The 2,500-nt window shown below is 37.9% G+C and overlaps 1 protein-coding gene across 1 annotated transcript in view; it reads left to right on the plus strand.

The window, feature by feature from the left end:
- Positions 1-314, plus strand: part of LOC138011446 (protein MCM10 homolog) — a 13,387-nt gene extending 13,073 nt beyond the window's left edge. Inside the window, exon 18 of the mRNA XM_068858439.1 lies at positions 174-314. Within this exon, the coding sequence (XP_068714540.1) occupies positions 174-257 (84 nt within the window). The 3' untranslated portion in view covers positions 258-314. The remainder of the gene's footprint in view (positions 1-173) is intronic.
- The last annotated feature ends 2,186 nt before the right edge of the window (positions 315-2,500 follow it).

Here is a 2,500-nt window from a genome sequence, read left to right on the forward strand (position 1 = left end):
TAAATTGTCAAATTTTCGTTTTATTCTGGAATGTCAGTCGAAAATAGTGGCTTTGTAGGGTTTGCACCCAGACAATATCGCTTCAGAAAGCGTGAAAGTGTCATTTCTGGGCTGACATTGTCGATCGCAAGCCAAGTTAATTTCACTAATAAAGTCATTTGCTGTTTTTACAGGAAAAAGAAGGTCCAAAAATCGGAGGGGAGACATTATTGGTTAGAGGCGAAGAAGTTCCTAAATTCCTCAACAGTTTAAAGTGAAAATTCTTAATTGTGGTGATTTTAACTTTTATATTGAATAAAATTTTTACGACGTTGATTTCAGTTTACCGTTTCTCTCCTTTCAGTTCTTTCCTTGATCAATTCTTTCAAGGTCTGTTCCCTAAATAGTACACGTGGGAGTTGGATGATTAAAATTCCTATTCAGTTATGCCAGACTTGGATAAAGTGTACCCCCTCCTTAATTCTTGGATAGTCTCCCTTCAGTATGGTAACCATGGTAACTTCAAAACCAGCAACGACACAAAGTGAGCATGTACTCAGAATGTCTTCACATTTTGTTATGAGGCGTGTATTTCGCGTGGCAGACGCTACGGAATTTTTCGGCCGCGTCACGGCTGGCTGTGGATCCAACACATTTTTACAACTCGAGCCTAGAATTTATGTCGCAACTATCCGGCCTTATTTGTTAGGCTTCATAACAGAAAATGATCTCCTTGTAAACAGATCAGGTGCACCTAACGAGAATATAGTTCAAATAGCATTGTTAAACGTGTTTTTGGTATTTAAACGGTAGATATAGGCAAATTTTTATCCCCTAAAAATTTTTCATCTGTTCGGAATCCCTAGCTGAAAGTCTAGTGATCAAATTGTAGGGATCATAACTTACCTTTTCGAGAATTTCAGCCAGAAAAAAGGCTCCCGAAAATTCGAGGTGACCTTTTTAGGGTAAAAATCCGTTTTAAATGGGTAATTATACCATTTTTCAGATGTTCGAAAATCCTAGTAGAGGCAGGCAAGCAAGAAATTTTACAACAAATGTTCCGAAAATTCTAGATCTCAAATCGTCTTCCAAACAGATATTTTCCGAAAATTGACGTTAGTTGCCCCTGACAGATGTGAATTACACTTGAGCTGACGACACAAATATAGAGAGGTCAAGAAGGGAAATTTTATTAAGATTCTATTTTCGTGGAGCGGGCTATTTGCAAAGCTAAGCAATTGCAAACGATTTTTTTGGACCAAAAAAATGTTCGCAGCAAATATTATATTCAGTTTACTTTACTGGAAAGGTTTTTTTGTGCCACTCTGAAGGGAATATCATTGGGTGCTCACTGATTCGATGCGGGAGTTGTTATTTTTGTTATTCTCTAACCCTACATTCTTGGACATTTCAAATGAAATATTGAGACCACTCGTTCCCAACTTCAAAGATGAAAACTGGCGTGTCGCTTTTGGTCGCAATTCTTCGATGACTATCATGCTTTTTACTCCTTTTACTACATTCTGTCCAAGTTTGGTGGGGGAGGTGGAGAATTCGGGGCGTTTTCGGCGCTGGATATTTAACACTTCTTTTGAAGGCGTTGACGACTGACGCTGATACCTGAATCTTTCCTCTAAAACAGGGTTTTAGTGCTTTTAGTGGCTTGGGTAAAACGTTTTGAACTAAATAGAGGTAACTTGTCTTGCACTGGTGAAGTTCCACTGAAGCCTATTGGTTAGGGTTAGGTTAGGGTTAGGACCTGCATAGTCTCGACAATGAAGAGGCACTCCGAAACGAAGATCCAAGGACTACAAAACTTGAAAACAAAGCTCCCTTAGTGTAAAGACCTGTAAAAAGCACTTTTGAAAGCTAAGCTAACCTGTTTTTAAATCGATATCCGCTTCTACGTCTCTTAGACATAATATTGCGTATCTCCAATTACTACAGGTCAAAGTACCGATTTCAAAACGATACAAATTGTCATGGTAGAATTTTCGAGTTTTAGGTGCTTCGTTTGCAGCAATGCTATAAAAACCTGGCCCTTTGCCGGGTCAATCCTAAAAAAAATGAGCTTATTAAGACTCACCCAATAAATCTGTTTACCTAAATGATAAATGCGACGCAAATGAATGGCCTAAGTGAAATGCGAAGGAAATTAGGGTTCACTTGTGAAAGTGGGAACGAAAAAAGATACATCCGATCCAGTCTTGAACACGACGGTCGACATTGTTCTTTCCTCGAAACAATTTTTTTGTCTTCACTCGGAAGCTAGAGAAAACGGTGGGGTCGTACCTAAATGCGATTTCTAAAAAAAAAAGAATATCGCACAATAGTGAAGCGATAAGCTAAATCAAGTGCAAAAAATTTAAAAACCGGATGCTCTCTCAAGCTGAAATATATCCGGAAGGTCATATTCTTCTTTTAACACCATTCAGGGTTATCACATAGTACTCTCAAAAATGAAAACGAATACTTGATGCATTTATTACATTTAATAATTTGCTCCATTTTTAAAAAAATA

The sequence above is a fragment of the Montipora foliosa genome, chromosome 7 (assembly GCF_036669935.1).
Source record: "Montipora foliosa isolate CH-2021 chromosome 7, ASM3666993v2, whole genome shotgun sequence".
In the NCBI taxonomy this organism is placed as follows: domain Eukaryota; kingdom Metazoa; phylum Cnidaria; class Anthozoa; order Scleractinia; family Acroporidae; genus Montipora; species Montipora foliosa.